The sequence below is a fragment of the Bufo gargarizans genome, chromosome 5, assembly GCF_014858855.1.
Source record: "Bufo gargarizans isolate SCDJY-AF-19 chromosome 5, ASM1485885v1, whole genome shotgun sequence".
Lineage (NCBI taxonomy): Eukaryota > Metazoa > Chordata > Amphibia > Anura > Bufonidae > Bufo > Bufo gargarizans.
In genome coordinates this window covers 193034180-193053965 of record NC_058084.1, presented here as the reverse complement: position 1 = coordinate 193053965, position 19786 = coordinate 193034180, and the positions used below count along the sequence as shown (strand labels likewise).

Sequence of the window (19786 nt, the reverse complement as noted above, 5' to 3'; positions counted from 1 at the left end):
TTACTGTTATTTCCTGTGTGACGAGAATGGATCAGGAAGCAGAGTCCAGTGGGGAACCAGTAAGCATTGAAATGGGAGTGATGGAAGATTAGTGAGGTGAGCATCCATTCTTTTTTAACCCACTCTGAGCCATTTGCTGAAGGTTGCATTTCCCACTTCACCACAGTTTTCTTCAGTGTGATGAATGTAAAACAATGCTTTATTATTTCTAGTTTAAAAGAAAACATGCCCCAACCACCTCCCCCCAGCAAAACTGCCAATGCAACCTACTATCCTAACATCAAAATCCTGAGGGTGCAGTAACCAGCAAAACTGCGTGACTATTAACAATTTACACTGAATTAACAATTTCAATCAGTTAATATGATCCCCCTGCGGCTTGCATGGCTGTGTGGTCTTCATCTGCATGACAGCCACATCACACTCATGTCATGGCCATATCATGTGACCACACCCTTGCATAGCATATCACATTTCACCTTAGAACATTTTGATCAAAGCACAAATGAAGAAGATTCTTCTGTTTAGTTACCTACAGCTGAGGGTATCTAAACCCCTGAGCCGAACAGCCATGCTTTTAGGCAGTACCTGTCTATTTATTAGCTGATACTATAGTTACTGAACAAACATTACTTCTCCGTGATAGCACAAGTGAGACTAGAATGAAGGTATGGTATGAACATCTCTATCCACTACAAAAGGAAGCTGAAGAAATCCTATGCTGCTATTGTGACTTGATCCACAGCATATAAATTGACCAGGGGAGGATGCTTTCACACCACATTGTGCTTAGTACAGTTTTAGGCATAGTTTTGCTGTCTGGTGTCAGCCAGTACATGAAAATCCAACTTTAGAGGGGTTGTCCAGTTTATATTTCTAGCTAAACATGTGCCGGGAGCAGCACACGCAATCGGTTAGTGATCAGCATTATGAAACTACTGGCACTGATGTCTGAAAGATTAATATGAATAATGCAAGGTTACACACAGGTCCACTGATCTGCATGCCGACGCTGCACTCGGAACATGGCCGCTGATGGAGGGTTCAGTCTATCAGAGGCCTCTATTCACTTAAACTAGGGACAGACAGGGAAACTTGTGCATGTGCAGTCCATTGCCAGTGTAAGTGAATGGAAGTTGTTGATTGATGGAACTCTCCATCAGCGGCCATGTTCCCGGTGCGGCACCAGCATGCAGGTCAGCGGACCTGCGTTAAAACAGGAATCATTAATTAATATTAAATTATCAGTCATCAGTGCCTATAGTTTAATAATGCTTATTACTAGCTGTGTGTACTACGTGTGTAGCTAGTAATATAAAATGGCCAACCGCTTTAATCTACCTGGTCTGTTGGTCCTGATATGAGTCTCATATTAGATAGAGGATACCTCTACACGTGACATCACTACCACTCTCAGCAGTCTGTTTCATATAGACATCTGCTATGAGAAGACCAAAACATTTTGGAGGTCATTTATTAAACAGAAATACCCAACTTCAATCACTTACATGCTCTTGTCATCTGCACCTGAAGAATATCACCAGAATCCACCCTTTTCTTACCGTGGAAACGGCAAAAACTCTTTTTGTTGCCTTGATTCATTCTCGTCTTGACTACTGCAATGCATTAATCCATCTCCCTCTCAATAAACTCTCCCCCCTTCAGTCTGTCTTAAATGCTGCAGCCAGGCTCATCTATCCATCCAACCGCTACACTGATGCGACTAGTCTGTGCCCACCACTTCACTGGTTGCCCATCCACCACAGAATACAATTCCAACTTCTCACCCTCACCCACAAAGATCTCCACAGTGCGGCACCTCCATACATCTCCTCCCTCATCTCCATCTACCACCCTACTCGTGCTCTCCATTCTGTTAGTGACCTAAGATTAAAATCCACCATAATTCGTACCTATCACTCCCATCTTCAAGACTTTTCTCGAGTCGCACCTACTTTCTGAAATACTCTGCCCCGGAATATCAGGTCAATTCACAACTTCTCCACCTTCGAACGTGCCTTAAAAACACATATATTCAGGCAGGCTTATCAAGCTACCTAAAATAACTTTTCCTCCACTAAACCTCTCCCCCACCAACTCCTCTGGCCTGAACTTGATCCTCTAACAGTCCCAACCCCCGAAGCAGATAGGCCAGCACCACTCCTTTCAATTCAATAATGGCTTGAATCCTACTTTTTACAATCAACTACCTTATGTGTCACCCCTATTGCAAGCAGAGCCCTGACTCCTAGTGTTTCAGTTGTATATTAGCCAGTTACTTTTGTTTTGTACATGAACCCTATGAATTGTAACGCGCTGCAGAATATGGTGGCGCTATATAAATAAATATTATTAATATTATTAAATGCGCCTATATTAGACATATTTCTGACATAGATAGTGGCACGAACAGGGCGACAGGCCTGTCTCAATAACCATTTTCTATGTCTGTTTTAGGCTTAGAAAATGGTCTAAATGCAAGACAGCAAGAAAGCTGGCTTATATTTAGAAGCGGTGGTGGATCTGCCGAAGTTATGGAGAGGCCTGTGCTTCCCCCAGGATCCGCTACCAGTGCAGGGCTTTATTAAGACCGTCGTCTAAAATGCCGGTCTTAATAAATGTGCCCCTTTAATTCTACATTTTTATTGTCTGCAAGTTCAGACGACATAGGAAGATGTGCACGCTCTGCAGTAAATTACTTGTCTTATGTTGCAGATAATAAAACCCTTGATATAATTTCTTCTCTTTTCAATTGGACCTTTGATGTTTTGTATTGGTTGTGCATATTTGCAATACATACAGCGGCTGTTCCGCATCTAAAATAGGTAGTTTGCTGTAACCAATGTGTGTGATTGGATAATTTTTTTTATACGTAACAACTAGGCTAGGGAACACAAGGGAAGCAAATGTACATGGTATTCGTGTAGTAAATAAACAACCTAGGTGCAGAATCTCTGCTCATAGCCCTGCAGTAATATACTGTAGGTAGATATATGTTCACAATATATTTAATTTAGAAAATTCAACACTATGGGTTTGTAAGAAAAGTAGGAGATGTTTTTCTTGGGTGTCTTTTTGCGTGTAGTAGACAATGAATGATCTCTGTCTCTGTTGTCCGCTATATTAAGAGCTCTTCTGAGCATCTACTCAGGATAACCACATTTTTTTTAAAATATATTTTCCCGTATTGCTGTTTTTAATGCACTGAAAAAAGTTGAAGTTTTATATATTTGGAGTGCTGGATTGCCTGAGACTGCAGCAAACCTATAGTTATGCCCACTGGGTTCACTAAACATATGTATTAGTCAAATTGCTCCCTTTACAAGCGAAATCTCTGCACTCTCCACAGAATACGATTCCGATGATCACAACCCGTGCCTCTCCAGCTGGTGAAAAACTAGAACTCTCGACATGCTTGAGCAGTTGTAGTCATATAACAACTGGACCACTGAAACAAATTCAGGAAAAGGCACACTTCTCTGTCTTAGACATACCCAGGTGACACATGCCAACGCAGCCCAAGACAAAATAAGAGTTCATTTTTCCAGGTATCCTACCACAATGGATGCAATCATAGCTATGCTTGGACTTGTTTTTTGTGATCTATCCAGTAGTGTTAGTGGTTTAGTACTGTATAACATATCTTGACATACTTTATTGATATTTTGTAGTATATCTTATTAGGGACAATTGACGTCTTCCTCAATTTCCAGTTGCCTGTACTTCTCTTTGTCTGCCTTCAGATTCTCTGTAAATGTAAATTCTAAACAGAGAAGTTTGCTGTGTCTGCTGTGAGAGGGTGGTCATCTCTCAATCTCTCTCCCTCAGCCTGTGCATGAGACTCATGCTGTTAGGAAGAAGAAGAAGAAAAAAGGAGGAGGTTTATTCAGACACTCAAGGATCTAGAAAGGAAAATCCCCTTGTGTCTGACAGTAGGCGCCGACAGTGGTGGTGACTGGAGTTTGAGTAGTGCAAGGGTGGCAGCCGAAAAGTGTCCAGTAAGGGCACTTAGTGTAGATTTTGAAACAACAAAAATAGGGGTGGGGGGAAAGGTACAGGAGAGGCACCAAAACCGAGCAAAAAATACACTAAAAATATTTCGTATTAAGGTGCTAAAATATTAGCATATTATACATTAAACATAAAAAACTTTTAATACATTTAAAAAAAAAAATCTAAATGAAAAAACTTTTTTATAAAAAAAAGGGAAAATAGAAAAAGATCGTTGAAATAAGATAAAATGAAGTCCCTGCTGTGGTGACCACAGAGGGTTAAAGGTGGAGGTTAAAAACCAACGTTAAAAACAAGGAATAAAATGGATGAACAGACATCCAATGAGGCACTTACTTCACTGGGGGGTTGTCAGCAGGATAAGCATAAAACACCTGTGACGATTTTCCCCTGGCCAGGATCGTGTGCAGAGTCTGAGTGAATGATGGCAGCAAGGCAGTGTGTTTCTGATCAAATCACCTTTATTAGCAGATATGTGGCTCAACGCGTTTCGGAGATCAATGTTTCCCCTTCATCAGGAGCAAGTGGCTATATTTATAAGTGCAGCATGTTAGGTCTATATATACACAGTTTAATCAGTGGTTTAATTTGTAAATGGCGCCAAAAAATGCCGAAACTGGAAGTGGTAAGATGTCATTTCCGGTCCGTGGAACGCAAATTGAGTTCCAAAGGGTGGAAGTGGCCGGTCAGAATTGAGGAGTAAATAAAGAAAATGGACATAATGATAATTATAGTAGTGGTATACAGGGGGGCTATGGGGAGGTGGTGCTGGAGCCCAATATGTTAAGTAATGGGCGTTTGGTGGAGTGGAGCGCTGTGGGGCGGCATGGGTGGGCGTTCCCAGCGGTGGAACGCTTGGTGGAGCGCATGGGTGAGAGGGCGGAGTGGATGGAGGGGGAGGAGTTATCGGCACGTCATAGGGTGACGTATTCACTTTGTGAAAGCGGCTATGGCTGGGCGGACGTGGTTGAGGGAGGAGTGACTGAGGAGGAGTAACGCATTAGCGTCATGTGGGCCGCATCGTGGAACGCACGTACGGGGCGGGGGGCGGGTTCAGATCACTGAGTTAGCTAGGAGTGGCTGGATCAGTGATGCGGGGGGGGTACAACAGTTAGTGGACATCTCTAAGTGCTAGAAACCGACAGTGCGGAGGGGTGTAAGTGTTGCTGGAAGAATAAGGGCATAAGAGGTGGGCAAACATGGGCAAAGAATTGGGCAATAACTGGAGGGATGGTCAAAAGAGAACAGATTGATTTGGGACCATAGTGTGTGAGAGGGGAAGGTGCACAGGAAGAGGGAGGCAACTGATTACAGTCATTGATATGCAGGTTAGACACAACGGAGGTCATTTAGCAAACTGGTGTAAAGTTGAACTGCCTTCGTTGCCCATAGCAACCAATCAGATTCCACCTTTCATTTTCCAAAGGAGCTATCAAAAATGAAAGGTGAAATCTGATTTGTTGCTATGGGCAACTAAGGCAGTTCTACTTTACACCATTTTGATAAATGACCCCAAACGTGGCTGTACTACATTTAATATATTTATGAGATTTTCCTTCTAAACAATATGCAGGAGATAACACTTATTACATTAACATTAACCCCACCAGATTTTTTATTTGCTCACATTCTCATGCAGTCACTGTACTCTAGTATTTGTGAACCAGTCTCACAAAAGCAGAGGATGAGGAGGAAACAGCAGTGCTTCCCTCTTATCCAGCAACTAGTAGTGAGGGGGTCACAGACTCTGGGTCATTTGAAACCTGAATGTTGGGGTATGATGAAATAAAGCAGCACCAACATAAGGCCCAATTTAGGGTTCCAACTTCTCACCATAAATATGTGCAGTTCATAACCTCAGGTGTTTAATAATCCTTTGAACGATTACAATTACTTTCATTTCAAATTATTCAAATTCACACGTGACATTTCATTCTGTTCCACAGTATGTGAGAGTCGAGACAATTTTAAAATTCTTCTCATAAGTGTTGGTACTTAATAACATCCCTTAGGCTACATGCAAACGACCGTGGTGTGTTTTGCGGTCGGCAAATCGCGGATCTGCAAAACACGGATGGCGTCTGTGCGCGTTCTGCAACTTGCGGAACAGCACAGACAACCTTTAATATAGCCTTTATTATAACTGCCTATTCTTGTTCGCAAAGCGCGGACAAAAATAGGACATGTCATAACTTTTTTTTGCTGTCCGCATCTTTTGCGGCCCCATTGAAGTGAATGGGTCCGTCCGCATGATGCCGACCAAAACAATGGTCATGTGCATGAGGCCTTAAAGAGATTGTCCAAGATTATTAAAATCTCGGGCAACCCCTACAAATACTGAATCAGACATCATAGAGTACTATAACAAAGCTAGAACCATATCTGTGCCCAACATGGATCCAGAACCACCTATTCATTTCATCAGTTGCTCTGCTAAATTCATTTCAAACAGACAGCTCAAAGTGCATGTCCTTTCGGCTGCAGCACTCTCCCTATGACAGCTCAGGGGGCATGTCCTTTCGGCTGCAGCTCACTCCCTATGACAGCTCCGATGGTGTCATTTCTGCTGCAGGGCAATTGACTACGTCTACGACTTCCAGTTGCCTTTAGTTCTCTTTGCCTGTCTGCCTAAATGTTCAGAAAACTCTTTAGTCACCAAAAAACCTGCCACATATACAGTAAACACTAAATAAAGAAAATGAGTTTGCTGTGTCTGCTGTGAGATCATCTCTCAGTCTTTCTTCCTCAGCTTGTGTATGAGACTCATGCTGTGAGGGGAATGATTACAGGCAATGGTATGCAGTTTAGACGCAACATGTCTGGCTGTACTACATTTAATATATTTAAGAGATTTTCCTTTCTAAACAATATACAGGAGATAACACTTTTTAGCATTAACCCCACCAGATTTTTTGGTTGCATGCATTCACTGTACTCAAGTAATTGGGAACCAGACTCACAATGGTATTCATCTGGTACCATCTTTTACTGAAAACATGCTGTGGGTGTGATGCACTCTGCAATACTAGTAATAAGCACAGCTGGGGTTTCTTGATCATAATTGTAGGATCTGACAAAGAAGAGGTTAATACTGTTGGATCTCACGGTCACTCCATGGAAGCCTCCGCTGGTTGCCATGCAACCGTATCAGTAATGCTGCATGCAGGGCACAGACTGAGCATTACCTGTCTCTTGTGTATTCAAATTTCCTAAATAAAAAAAGTAAAATCAGCGGAGGCCAGAATAAATTATTTTTATCATTTCCAGTTGAATGCAAAACAATGAACTAGCATAGAGGTTAATGTGAACAACAAGGTGTAGACTTCCAGCAAAATACACTACCATGCCACATATGTTAAATTGGGCTTGAGGAGTTCATATACCTATGTATACAGCAAAAAATTATTCTGGTTCTTAACTGGAAAACAACAAAGTGATCAGCTCCTGCTGTCGAAGGATTCTAATTTAAGGGCACATGGATGTAATATTTTGAATGGGCTGGTTTCTTAAAGGGGTTGTCTGAGTGTTTAATACTAATGACCTATTCTCAGGATATATCATTGCCGAGGTCAGAGCCTCCTCGAGGCCTACTAATCACAGCACCGTCCAGTGGATCATGGCTGTGCTTGGTATTGCAGTTCAGCATTCTTCACTTGAATGGAACGGATCTGCACCTAGTCTATGTGATTGATGAGCGTGACGTTGCAGGCCTAGGATAGTCTCTTTAAACAGCTTATTGGTGGGGGTGCCGGGGGTCTGACCCCCACAATCAGATACTGATGACCTATGTAACACTGGAAGAGTCATATGTAGAGAAGGATTTGGGTGTACTTGTAGATCATTTATTAATCCCTTAGTGACCACCTATAGCTACGCTCCTGCTCTAACAGCTTGGACCGGCAGGAGTGCCAATCCTGGCTGTTTAATGCATTACATGAGGTGAGCAATAGTGCCCGCCACATTTAAAGTGCTGACAAATGTAGCGGACTCCCTCTGTCTCCTATCGGCACCCCGCAAAGGCTGGCTGGGGTGTGATATCTCCTGGCACCCTGACTAGGTACCTCCATTGATGGATGCTCCTAGTGCTTCTCGAGGTCTCCATGCACTCCACTTGACATCGTAAGTACTGCCAACCCCACGAACCGCCGCTGCTTGGTTGGGATCTCGCCGTCTTCCTTCAGAGAGCGATGCAGGAGCAGCTCTTAAAAGAGCTCAGTGATTATAGCCAGGGGAGTATACAGCGTATAGCAATCCCCTGTTTAGATGCATCCTTTTCCCCACACATGAGACAAGGCTCTATGTTAAGAGTAAGGCTACATGCACACGACCGTATGTGTTTTGCGGATCCGCAAAAAAAAAAAAGATTACATCCGTTTACCATCCGTTTTTTTTTTGCGGATCCATTGTAGCAATGCCTAAAACGGACAAGAATAGGAAATGTTATATTTTTTTTGCGGTGCTACGGAACGGACATACGGATGCAGATAGCACACGGTGTGCTGTCTGCAAAAAAACGGAACAGACACTGAAACAAAATACGTTTGTGTGCATGAGGCCTAAAACAGGAACTCTTTAATGGGGCTACCTGTCAGCCTTTTATGCAGGTCTACTAGCAATGGACACTCCGCCTGGTGACCTTGTGGAAGACTGAGATCGTTTTTACATTAGCCAATCACCTGCATTTACAGTATTTAAACACTCTCAGCAATTGTACACAACCCCCCCTCTGCCTGTGATACAATTAACAAAATACAATGGGCATTTGTCTGCGAGGCAATGAACCTAAATACAATGGGCATTGCCTGTGACACAATTAACAAAATACAATGGGCATTGCCTGTGACACAATTAACAAAATACAATGGGCTCTGCCTGTGATACAATTACCAAACACAATTAACTTAATCACTCACAGGCAGAAAGCACACATTTTTCACAAACACAAACACAGAAAACACCTCAAAACCCCACATATCCCATACATTATAGCTCTGATCTGGGAGAACAACATATTGGTCTCAATATGAGAGTCACTATTACAAAACTAAAACAACTAGCAGCTCCTCTTGCCTTTGAGGGACCTTAAATTGTTGCACAGTAAAAGATGCAGAACTATACAATCCAACATTCAAGACACTGGACACATAATTATCCTGCAGCTTCCACAAGATATTTCTGATGTTCCCACGTATTTTATTTTTACAGTTAGTTTACACATTGCTTGGTCCTGACAGACGGAACGTTAAGTCTCATGGCAAGTATGGGCAAGAAGACAATACAAGCGCATATTGTGAATTCATAATGACTTGGTTTATGCAGCGCAAATCACAGATTGTACCAGTCTGCAAGCAATTCTGTTTGTGGTGTGAAACAAGAACAAGCACGTACATGCTTATTTCTAATACTCCACGCATATACAGGTTTATTTCTTTAAAACTAAAAGAACCAATCTGATCTTGATATCTTTGGGTTCACATAAGGAATAAATGTTCTTCAGCAACCTTTAACGTACGGTCAGGTTTCCTGATGCAGTTTTGAAGGCCAAAACCAGGAGTGAGGAGGAGCCATATCTGTCTTTTATACTTTCTCCAACTTTATCATCCACTCTTGGTTTTGGCATCTAAAACTACTTCAGGACACCTGACCATGTGGCCATAACCTTACAGGAACATACAGGAACTAGAATTCATAGTGAAAGTGAGAAGTGGGCCCCATACCATGTTCATGGATAATGGTGTCATATCAGGTCTGCTACTCAAAGGAAACCCACATAGCTAAATAGCAAAAAGTTTCCAACTTATTGTTTTGTCACAATATTAACTGCTATGGCTCCAGTCCTCCTGATGAATGTTCATTTATTCATTGTCACAAAAATTAACTGAGGAAAGAAACTCATAAGCAACAAATAGCATTGAATCACTATATGTAAAGGTCTGGAAATAGTTACAAAGTCCAGTGGGTTAATCAATCTTGACTATGCTGGCACACAGTCACATTAAAGCTCCATTCACACGTCCGTAGTGCATTGCGGATTCGCAAATTGTGGATCCGCAATACACCCGGCCGGCACCCCTATAGAAATGTCCGGACAAGAATAGGACATGCTCAATTTTTTTCCAGAGCTGCGGACCGGAAGATCGGGGAGGCTCTCCGGAAATGCGGATGCGGAGACCACGTAGTGTGCTCTCCGCATCCATTCAGTCCCCATAGAGAATGAATGGGTCCGCACCTGTTCCGCACAATTGCGGAACGGGTGCGGACAACACTTGCGGATGTGTGAATGACCCTAACTGTCCAACAGCAATAGTATGTAACATGAGGCAGCACAGGAGCAATGGTGAAGGGTAATAATAATAATAATATTTATTTATATAGGGCCACCATATTCTGCAGCGCTTTACAAATTCATAGGGTTCATGTACAAAACAAAAGTAACTGGGTAATATACAACTGAAACACTAGGAGTCAGGGCCCTGCATCGCAAGAGCTTACAATCTATGAAATAACAAATTGTTGAAGAAAATACACTGCACTAAATTATGCAGAATTTGGCATAGATTTGCTAGCAGATTTCAGATGCGGCAACCAGTGAGGAAGATGGAAAAAAACTGAATACTTGCCGTCCCCGGCATTTCCCTGGTTTCCTTGCCTGTTCCCACGCCAGACTATGTAGAATGCAGCCTCTCTGCAATGACGTCTTGCCCCATGTGACCACTGAAGCCTGTGATTGACATTAGTGGTCACATGGGGCAAGAGGCTGGGCTCCAGGGGAGGTAAGTATAATGATTTTATTTTTACATTTAGAACTTGCAGATTTTGCTGAGGATTAACAGGATAACCACACACATGGGATTTGTTGTGGAAATTAATTTCCCCATTGAAGGCATTGTGGAAAATCAACAAGAAACCTGCAACAATTCTGTGTGAAAAACTGACATATTGCAGGTTTAAAACTCCATACAGACCATTACCCTAATGGAAAAGGTGCCAGTACACATTAACCTACAGATGATTAATGGATGAGTTCAACCAAAATGATTGTTTGAAATTTAACCATGAGCATCATTTCAGCCAACCAATGACAGATTATCATCATTTGAAAATAATTCAGCCATGTTTGAAATTTGCATCCAGTAGTCTGGATCTTTTGTCCATAAATGATCTATCTTTGAAAGTACATTCTCAGAAACATTGTTTCTGGTGCCAGGTAGCATTGAAGAATATGGACAGTTTGGCTGCAACAGCCATTGTGGACAAAATGTGTATGGCTGTGTCTGTGCAATTGTTTAACAATCGTTTGTTCGGAGGTTGTTCAACCTTCAACCTACTTCTGTCTAATGGGTATGGCCACCTTTAGCACAGTCTGATAGGGAGGAAGTAACAGGATGACACTTAGGCCTATTGCACATGACCGTATGGCAAAAAATACGGATCACATAAAATACGGATGACAGGATCTGCAAAAAATACGGATGACATCCGTGTGCATTCTGTTTTTTGCGGAACGGAACCTCTTGGCCCTAATAGAACAGTACTAATTTGCGGACCCATTGAAATGAATGGTTCCGTATACGGAACACAAAAAACAGAACTTAAACTGAAAACATGAGGCCTTAAGGCTGTATAAGACTGGCCAATTATCAACCAGTTTATAGTTAGCGAGCATTTCCAGGAACACTCATTAGCAATGACTAGAGTTAAGCGAACACCTGGATGTTCGGGTTCGAGAAGTTCGGCCGAACATCCCGGAAATGTTCGGGTTCGGGATCCGAACCCGATCCGAACTTCGTCCCGAACCCGAACCCCATTGAAGTCAATGGGGACCCGAACTTTTCGGCACTAAAAAGGCTGTAAAACAGCCCAGGAAAGAGCTAGAGGGCTGCAAAAGGCAGCAACATGTAGGTAAATCCCCTGCAAACAAATGTGGATAGGGAAATGAATTAAAATAAAAATTAAATAAATAAAAATTAACCAAAATCAATTGGAGAGAGGTTCCATAGCAGAGAATCTGGCTTCCCGTCACCCACCACTGGAACAGTCCATTCTCAGATATTTAGGCCCCGGCACCCAGGCAGAGGAGAGAGGTCCCGTAACAGAGAATCTGTCTTCATGTCAGCAGAGAATTAGTCTGCATGTCATAGCAGAGAATGAGGCTTCACGTCAGCCACCACTGCAACAGTCCATTGGCATATATTTAGGCCCAGCACCCAGGCAGAGGAGGGAGGTCCCGTAACAGAGAATCTGTCTTCATGACAGCAGAGAATCAGTCTGCATGTCATAGCAGAGAATGAGGCTTCACGTCACCCACCACTGCAACAGTCCATTGGCATATATTTAGGCCTAGCACACAGGCAGAGCAGAGAGGTCCCGTAACAGACGATCTGGCTTCATGTCAGCAGAGAATCAGTCTGCATGTCATAGCAGAGAATGAGGCTTCACGTCAGCCACCACTGCAACAGTCCATTGGCATATATTTAGGCCCAGCACCCAGGCAGAGGAGGGAGGTCCCGTAACAGAGAATCTGTCTTCATGTCAGCAGAGAATTAGTCTGCATGTCATAGCAGAGAATGAGGCTTCACGTCAGCCACCACTGCAACAGTCCATTGGCATATATTTAGGCCCAGCACACACACAGGCAGAGGAGAGAGGTCCCGTAACAGAGAATCTGTCTTCATGTCAGCAGAGAATTAGTCTGCATGTCATAGCAGAGAATCAGGCTTCACGTCACCCACCACTGCAACAGTCCATTGGCATATATTCAGGCCCAGCACCCAGGCAGAGGAGGGAGGTCCCGTAACAGAGAATCTGGCTTCATGTCAGCAGAGAATCAGTCTTCATATCATAGCAGAGAATCAGGCTTCACGTCACCCACCACTGTAAGAGTCAATTTTCATAAATTTAGGCCCAGAACCCAGGCAGAGGAGAAAGGTCCCGTAACAGACAATCTGGCTTCATGTCAGCAGAGAATCAGTCTTCATATCATAGCAGAGAATCAGGCTTCACGTCACCCACCACTGCAACAGTCCATTGGCATATATTTAGGCCCAGCACCCAGGCAGAGGAGGGAGGTCCCGTAACAGAGAATCTGTCTTCATGTCAGCAGAGAATTAGTCTGCATGTCATAGCAGAGAATGAGGCTTCACGTCAGCCACCACTGCAACAGTCCATTGGCATATATTTAGGCCCAGCACACACACAGGCAGAGGAGAGAGGTCCCGTAACAGAGAATCTGGCTTCATGTCAGCAGAGAATCAGTCTGCATGTCATAGCAGAGAATCAGGCTTCACGTCACCCACCACTGCAACAGTCCATTGGCATATATTTAGGCCTAGCACACAGGCAGAGCAGAGAGGTCCCGTAACAGACGATCTGGCTTCATGTCAGCAGAGAATCAGTCTGCATGTCATAGCAGAGAATGAGGCTTCACGTCAGCCACCACTGCAACAGTCCATTGGCATATATTTAGGCCCAGCACCCAGGCAGAGGAGGGAGGTCCCGTAACAGAGAATCTGTCTTCATGTCAGCAGAGAATTAGTCTGCATGTCATAGCAGAGAATCAGGCTTCACGTCACCCACCACTGCAACAGTCCATTGGCATATATTCAGGCCCAGCACCCAGGCAGAGGAGGGAGGTCCCGTAACAGAGAATCTGTCTTCATGTCAGCAGAGAATTAGTCTGCATGTCATAGCAGAGAATCAGGCTTCACGTCAGCCACCACTGCAACAGTCCATTGGCATATATTTAGGCCCAGCACACACACAGGCAGAGGAGAGAGGTCCCGTAACAGAGAATCTGTCTTCATGTCAGCAGAGAATTAGTCTGCATGTCATAGCAGAGAATGAGGCTTCACGTCAGCCACCACTGCAACAGTCCATTGGCATATATTTAGGCCCAGCACACACACAGGCAGAGGAGAGAGGTCCCGTAACAGAGAATCTGTCTTCATGTCAGCAGAGAATTAGTCTGCATGTCATAGCAGAGAATCAGGCTTCACGTCACCCACCACTGCAACAGTCCATTGGCATATATTCAGGCCCAGCACCCAGGCAGAGGAGGGAGGTCCCGTAACAGAGAATCTGGCTTCATGTCAGCAGAGAATCAGTCTTCATATCATAGCAGAGAATCAGGCTTCACGTCACCCACCACTGTAAGAGTCAATTTTCATAAATTTAGGCCCAGAACCCAGGCAGAGGAGAAAGGTCCCGTAACAGACAATCTGGCTTCATGTCAGCAGAGAATCAGTCTTCATATCATAGCAGAGAATCAGGCTTCACGTCACCCACCACTGCAACAGTCCATTGGCATATATTTAGGCCTAGCACACAGGCAGAGCAGAGAGGTCCCGTAACAGACAATCTGGCTTCATGACAGCAGAGAATCAGTCTGCATGTCATAGCAGAGAATCAGGCTTCACGTCAGCCACCACTGCAACAGTCCATTGGCATAAATTTAGGCCCAGCACCCAGGCAGAGGAGAGAGGTCCCGTAACAGACAATCTGGCTTCATGTCAGCAGAGAATTAGTCTGCATGTCATAGCAGAGAATCAGGCTTCATGTCAGCCACCACTGCAACAGTCCATTGGCATATATTTAGGCCTAGCACACAGGCAGAGGAGAGGTTCATTCAACTTTGGGTAGCATCGCAATATAATGGTAAAATGAAAATAAAAATAGGATTGAATGAGGAAGTGCCCTGGAGTCCAATAATATATGGTTATGGGGAGGTAGTTAATGTCTAATCTGGACAAGGGACGGACAGGTCCTGTGGGATCCATGCCTGGTTCATTTTTATGAACGTCAGCTTGTCCACATTGGCTGTAGACAGGCGGCTGCGTTTGTCTGTAATGACGCCCCCTGCCGTGCTGAATACACGTTCAGACAAAACGCTGGCTGCCGGGCAGGCCAGCACCTCCAAGGCATAAAAGGCTAGCTCTGGCCACGTGGACAATTTAGAGACCCAGAAGTTGAATGGGGCCGAACCATCAGTCAGTACGTGGAGGGGTGTGCACACGTACTGTTCCACCATGTTAGTGAAATGTTGCCTCCTGCTAACACGTTGCGTATCAGGTGGTGGTGCAGTTAGCTGTGGCGTGTTGACAAAAGTTTTCCACATCTCTGCCATGCTAACCCTGCCCTCAGAGGAGCTGGCCGTGACACAGCTGCCTTGGCGACCTCTTGCTCCTCCTCTGCCTTGGCCTTGGGCTTCCACTTGTTCCCCTGTGACATTTGGGAATGCTCTCAGTAGCGCGTCTACCAACGTGCGCTTGTACTCGCGCATCTTCCTATCACGCTCCAGTGCAGGAAGTAAGGTGGGCACATTGTCTTTGTAGCGTGGATCCAGCAGGGTGGCAACCCAGTAGTCCGCACAGGTTAAAATGTGGGCAACTCTGCTGTCGTTGCGCAGGCACTGCAGCATGTAGTCGCTCATGTGTGCCAGGCTGCCCAGGGGTAAGGACAAGCTGTCCTCTGTGGGAGGCGTATCGTCATCGTCCTGCCTTTCCCCCCAGCCACGCACCAGTGATGGACCCGAGCTGCGTTGGGTGCCACCCCGCTGTGACCATGCTTCATCCTCATCCTCCTCCACCTCCTCCTCATCCTCGTCCTCCTCGTCCTCCAGTAGTGGGCCCTGGCTGGCCACATTTGTACCTGGCCTCTGCTGTTGCCAAAAACCTCCCTCTGAGTCACTTCGAAGAGACTGGCCTGAAAGTGCTAAAAATGACCCCTCTTCCTCCTCCTCCTCCTCCTGGGCCACCTCCTCTTCCATCATCGCCCTAAGTGTTTTCTCAAGGAGACATAGAAGTGGTATTGTAACGCTGATAACGGTGTCATCGCCACTGGCCATGTTGGTGGAGTACTCGAAACAGCGCAACAGGGCACACAGGTCTCGCATGGAGGCCCAGTCATTGGTGGTGAAGTGGTGCTGTTCTGTAGTGCGACTGACCCGTGCGTGCTGCAGCTGAAACTCCACTATGGCCTGCTGCTGCTCGCACAGTCTGTCCAGCATGTGCAAGGTGGAGTTCCACCTGGTGGGCACGTCGCATATGAGGCGGTGAGCGGGAAGGCCGAAGTTACGCTGTAGCGCAGACAGGCGAGCAGCAGCAGGATGTGAACGCCGGAAGCGCGAACAGACGGCCCGCACTTTATGCAGCAGCTCTGACATGTCGGGGTAGTTGTGAATGAACTTCTGCACCACCAAATTCAGCACATGCGCCAAGCAAGGGATGTGCGTCAAATTGGCTAGTCCCAGAGCTGCAACGAGATTTCGCCCATTATCAAACACCACCAGGCCGGGCTTGAGGCTCACCGGCAGCAACCACTCGTCGGTCTGTTGTTCTATACCCCGCCACAACTCCTGTGCGGTGTGGGGCCTGTCCCCCAAACATATGAGTTTCAGAATGGCCTGCTGACGTTTACCCCGGGCTGTGCTGAAGTTGGTGGTGAAGGTGTGTGGCTGACTGGATGAGCAGGTGGAAGAAGAGGAGGAGGAAGCCGAGAAGGAGGAGGTGGCAACAGGAGGCAAAGAATGTTGCCCTGCGATCCTTGGCGGCGGAAGGACGTGCGCCAAACAGCTCTCCGCCTGGGGCCCAGCTGCCACTACATTTACCCAGTGTGCAGTTAGGGAGATATAGCGTCCCTGGCCGTGCTTACTGGTCCACGTATCTGTGGTTAGGTGGACCTTGCTACAGATGGCGTTGCGCAGTGCACACTTGATTTTATCGGATACTTGGTTGTGCAGGGAAGGCACGGCTCTCTTGGAGAAGTAGTGCCGGCTGGGAACAACATACTGTGGGACAGCAAGCGACATGAGCTGTTTGAAGCTGTCTGTGTCCACCAGCCTAAATGACAGCATTTCATAGGCCAGTAGTTTAGAAATGCTGGCATTCAGGGCCAGGGATCGAGGGTGGCTAGGTGGGAATTTACGCTTTCTATCAAATGTTTGTGAGATGGAGAGCTGAACGCTGGCGTGTGACATGGTTGAGACGCTTGGTGACGGAGGTGGTGGTGGTGGTGGTACATCCCCTGTTTGCTGGGCGGCAGGTGCCAACGTTCCTCCAGAGGCGGAGGAAGAGGCTGAGGCGGCAGCAGCAGAATAGGCCGAGGCGGCAGCAGCAGAAGAGGTAGCAGGGGGAGCCTGAGTGACTTCCTTGGTTTTAAGGTGTTTACTCCACTGCAGTTCATGCTTTGCATGCAGGTGCCTGGTCATGCAGGTTGTGCTCAGGTTCAGAACGTTAATGCCTCGCTTCAGGCTCTGATGGCACAGCGTGCAAACCACTCGGGTCTTGTCGTCAGCACATTGTTTGAAGAAGTGCCATGCCAGGGAACTCCTTGAAGCTGCCTTTGGGGTGCTCGGTCCCAGATGGCGGCGGTCAGTAGCAGGCGGAGTCTCTTGGCGGCGGGTGTTCTGCTTTTGCCCACTGCTCCCTCTTTTGCTACGCTGTTGGCTCGGTCTCACCACTGCCTCTTCCTCCGAACTGTGAAAGTCAGTGGCACGACCTTCATTCCATGTGGGGTCTAGGACCTCATCGTCCCCTGCATCGTCTTCCACCCAGTCTTGATCCCTGACCTCCTGTTCAGTCTGCACACTGCAGAAAGACGCAGCAGTTGGCACCTGTGTTTCGTCATCATCAGAGACATGCTGAGGTGGTATTCCCATGTCCTCATCATCAGGAAACATAAGTGGTTGTGCGTCAGTGCATTCTATGTCTTTCACCGCTGGGGAAGGGCTAGGTGGATGCCCTTGGGAAACCCTGCCAGCGGAGTCTTCAAACAGCATAAGAGACTGCTGCATAACTTGAGGCTGAGACAGTTTCCCTGGTATGCATGGGGGTGATGTGACAGACTGATGGGGTTGGTTTTTAGGCGCCATCTGTGCGCTTTCTGCAGAAGACTGGGTGGGAGATAATGTGAACGTGCTGGATCCACTGTCGGCCACCCAATTGACTAATGCCTGTACCTGCTCAGGCCTTACCATCCTTAGAACGGCATTGGGCCCCACCATATATCGCTGTAAATTCTGGCGGCTACTGGGACCTGAGGTAGTTGGTACACTAGGACGTGTGGATGTGGCAGAACGGCCACGTCCTCTCCCAGCACCAGAGGGTCCACTAACACCACCACGACCATGTCCACGTCCGCGTCCCTTACTAGATGTTTTTCTCATTGTTATGGTTCACCACAACAACAAATATATTATTTGGCCCAATGTATTGTATTCAAATTCAGCGGGATATAAATTTGAGGCCTAGTATTTAGGCGCTGGGTGACCGGTATGGATTTAGTGACAGAATTAGACTTGGAAATGCACAGAAGCGTGTGTGTGAAGTTATTCTGAATGACCCTATGTGCACCTTGAATATTATATACCCTTTTAGGGATAGATTTCAAATAGCTCTGGTATAGCAGAAACCACTAAATTATGAAATTGCTAAATTGGGAATTGTACTTCAACCCAGAACAAAAAATGTGCTTTGACGGACACTAAATAACTTTCCCAGCTACAACAGGACAGCGGTAACGAGAGATTTAGCGGGATATAAATTTGAGGCCTAGTATTTAGGCGCTTGGTGACCGGTATGGATTTAGTGACAGAATTAGACTTGGAAATGCACAGAAGCGTGTGTGTGAAGTTATTCTGAATGACCCTATGTGCACCTTGAATATTATATACCCTTTTTGGGATAGATTTCAAATAGCTCTGATATAGCAGGAACCACTAAATTATGAAATTGCTAAATTGGGAATTGTACTTCAACCCAGAACAAAAAATGTGCTTTGACGGGCACTAAATAACTTTCCCAGCTACAACAGGACAGCGGTAACGAGAGATTTAGCGGGATATAAATTTGAGGCCTAGTATTTAGGCGCTGGGTGACAGGTATGGGTTTAGTGACAGAATTAGACTTGGAAATACACAGTAGCGGGTGTGTGTGAAGTTATTCTGAATGACCCAATGTGCACCTTCAATATTATATACCCTTTTAGGGATAGATTTCAAATAGCTCTGATATAGCAGAAACCACTAAATTATGAAATTGCTAAATTGGGAATTGTACTTCAACCCAGAACAAAAAAGGTGCTTTGACGGACACTAAATAACTTTCCCAGCTACAACAGGACAGCGGTAACGAGAGATTTAGCGGGATATAAATTTGAGGCCTAGTATTTAGGCGCTGGTGACAGGTATGAGTTTAGTGACAGAATTAGACTTGGAAATACACAGTAGCGGGTGTGTGTGAAGTTATTCTGAATGTCCCTATGTGCACCTTCAATATGATCTACCCTTTTAGGGATAGATTTCAAATAGCTCTGATATAGCAGAAACCACTAAATTATGAAATTGCTAAATTGGGAATTGTACTTCAACCCAGAACAAAAAAGGTGCTTTGACGGACACTAAATAACTTTCCCAGCTACAACAGGACAGCGGTAACGAGAGATTTAGCGGGATATAAATTTGAGGCCTAGTATTTAGGCGCTGGGTGACAGGTATGAGTTTAGTGACAGAATTAGACTTGGAAATACACAGTAGCGGGTGTGTGTGAAGTTATTCTGAATGTCCCTATGTGCACCTTCAATATGATCTACCCTTTTAGGGATAGATTTCAAATAGCTCTGATATAGCAGAAACCACTAAATTATGAAATTGCTAAATTGGGAATTGTATTTCAACCCAGAACAAAAAATGTGCTTTGACGGACACTAAATATCTTGCCCAGCAACAACAGTACAGCGGTAACGAGAGATTTAGCGGGATATAAATTTGAGGCCTAGTATT

At 45.3% G+C, this 19786-nt stretch overlaps 1 protein-coding gene across 2 annotated transcripts in view; it reads right to left on the bottom strand.

Annotated features, from left to right (window-relative positions):
• TMEM108 (transmembrane protein 108) overlaps positions 1 to 19786 on the bottom strand; it is a 287581-nt gene that overhangs the window by 35016 nt on the left and 232779 nt on the right. Inside the window, exon 1 of one of the 2 annotated variants that reach the window (XM_044295634.1) lies at positions 1509 to 2050. The exons of the other annotated variant lie outside the window; for it this stretch is intronic. Within the exon in view, the coding sequence (XP_044151569.1) occupies positions 1509 to 1602 (94 nt within the window). The 5' untranslated portion in view covers positions 1603 to 2050. Of the gene's footprint in view, positions 1 to 1508; positions 2051 to 19786 lie in introns of those variants that run through there. 2 annotated transcript variants of the gene reach the window in all.